At 39.8% G+C, this 1774-nt stretch overlaps 1 protein-coding gene across 1 annotated transcript; it reads left to right on the top strand.

Moving 5' to 3' along the window:
* Positions 1 to 1100: 1100 nt before the first annotated feature.
* On the top strand, positions 1101 to 1541 carry LOC111890570 (uncharacterized mitochondrial protein AtMg00810-like). The gene has a single exon (XM_023886674.1). The coding sequence runs from the start codon at positions 1101 to 1103 to the stop codon at positions 1539 to 1541; it is 441 nt and encodes a 146-aa protein (XP_023742442.1).
* Positions 1542 to 1774: the final 233 nt, after the last annotated feature.

The following is a 1774-nucleotide window of genomic DNA, read 5'->3' as shown; positions in this document are numbered from 1 at the left end:
TTCCAATCCTCTCAACAATGATGAAAATGAAAACTTTTTGAGTTCCCTTCTGATGATGATGTAAATCTATCTGGCTCAGAAGTTCAGGGGCACATTCAAACCATTCAGGGGGAGCAAATCAATTCCGCTGTTGATATAGGATCGAAAACTACACAAGAACTACCATGATTACATGTTTGGACAAAGGATCATCCTCTATACCAAGTAATCGGAAACCCCAATGCTGGTGTACAGACTCGTTCTACTACATGTATCCAAAATAAATGCTATTTTTCAGCATTTATATCCATGGTTGCACCTAAATCGATCAAGGAAGCATTGGAGCATGCTGACTGGATTACAGCCACGCAAGAAGAACTGACAGAATTTGACCAAAATGAAGTTTGGACCCTCGTATTTCCTCCTCAAAATCATCCCATTGTCGGTACGAGATGAGTATTTCGCAACAAGCTAGATAACGTCGGAGTTATTATTCGAAATAAAGCAAGATTGGTGGCAAAAGGTTTTACTCAGATCGAAGGGCTCGACTACGATGAGACCTTTGCTCTAGTTGCATGTCTTGAAGCCATCAGAATCTTTCTTGCTTATGCTGCTCATAAAGGCTTCAAAGTTTACCAAATGGATGTTAAGATTACCTTTCTTAACGGTGAACTTGATACTGAAGTATATCTTCAACAGCCCCAGATTTTGTTAATCTCTCTTTTCTGAACCACCGTTACAAACTCCGGAAGGCTGTCTACAGACTCAAGCAGGCTCCTCGGGCATGGTACGAGACCCTCACTGATTTTCTCAAGCGCTCCGGTTTTCAAAGAGGAATTCTAGATCCCACACTATTTCGAAGATCAATTGGAAAGCATCTTATGCTAGTACAAATTTATGTGGATGACATCATTTTTGGATCTACGAATTCATCTATGGTTGTTGACTTTGCTAATCTGATGATCAACCGATTCCAAATGAGCATGAATCGGGAGTTAAGCTTCTTTCTTGGCCTTCAAGTCAAACACACTAATAGAGGAATCTTCATTCACCAAGAGAAGTACACTTCAAAACTCCTCAAGAAATACTCAATGTACACATGCGCCTTAGCCAAAGTACCAATGGGCTTCGGACACAAGATCTTTGCCGACCCTACAGGTGTTTCAGTTGACGAAAAGAAATATCGCGGAATGATTGGATCCATACTCTATCTCACAATAAGTCGTCCAGATATCTTGTTCGTAACATGTTTATGTGCCAGATTTCAAGTCAACCCAAAAATGTATCATCTCTTGGTAGTAAAACAAATCTTCCGATATCTTGAAGGCACAAAGAGTCTCGGACTTTGGTACCCAGCAAATGAAAGATTCCTTCTTCAAGCATATTCAGATTTGAACTATGGTGGTCTTCAACTTGATAGAAAAAGCACTTCAGGTGGCTGTCAATTCTTAGGTGGTCGTTTGGTCAGTTGGTCATCAAAGAAACATAAATGCATTGCACTCTCTACAGCCGAAGCCGAATACATTGCTGCTGCCAGCTGTACATTCAGGTTCTGTGGATGAAATCTCAACTGTTGGACTATGGTTATCGTTTTCAACGTATTCCTATCTATTGTGATTCTCAAAGTTCCATTACGATTTCCCACAATCCAATTCAACACTCAATGACTAAGCACATCGATATAAGGTACCATTTCATAAACGATCATGTACTTATTGGTAACATTAAACTCATTTTTGTTCCATATGACGATGAGATTGCTGATGTATTTACTAAGGCAATAGACGAAACCAAA

Source organism: Lactuca sativa, chromosome 8, assembly GCF_002870075.4.
Source record: "Lactuca sativa cultivar Salinas chromosome 8, Lsat_Salinas_v11, whole genome shotgun sequence".
Classification (NCBI taxonomy): domain Eukaryota; kingdom Viridiplantae; phylum Streptophyta; class Magnoliopsida; order Asterales; family Asteraceae; genus Lactuca; species Lactuca sativa.
Note: the sequence above shows the minus strand (reverse complement) of the source record. Positions and strands in the feature narration are given on the sequence as shown.

Bases quoted from the DNA above. Each gene is read 5' to 3' on its own strand.
- LOC111890570 (XM_023886674.1), top strand. From the start codon at position 1,101: ATGGGCTTCGGACACAAGATCTTTGCCGACCCTACAGGTGTTTCAGTT.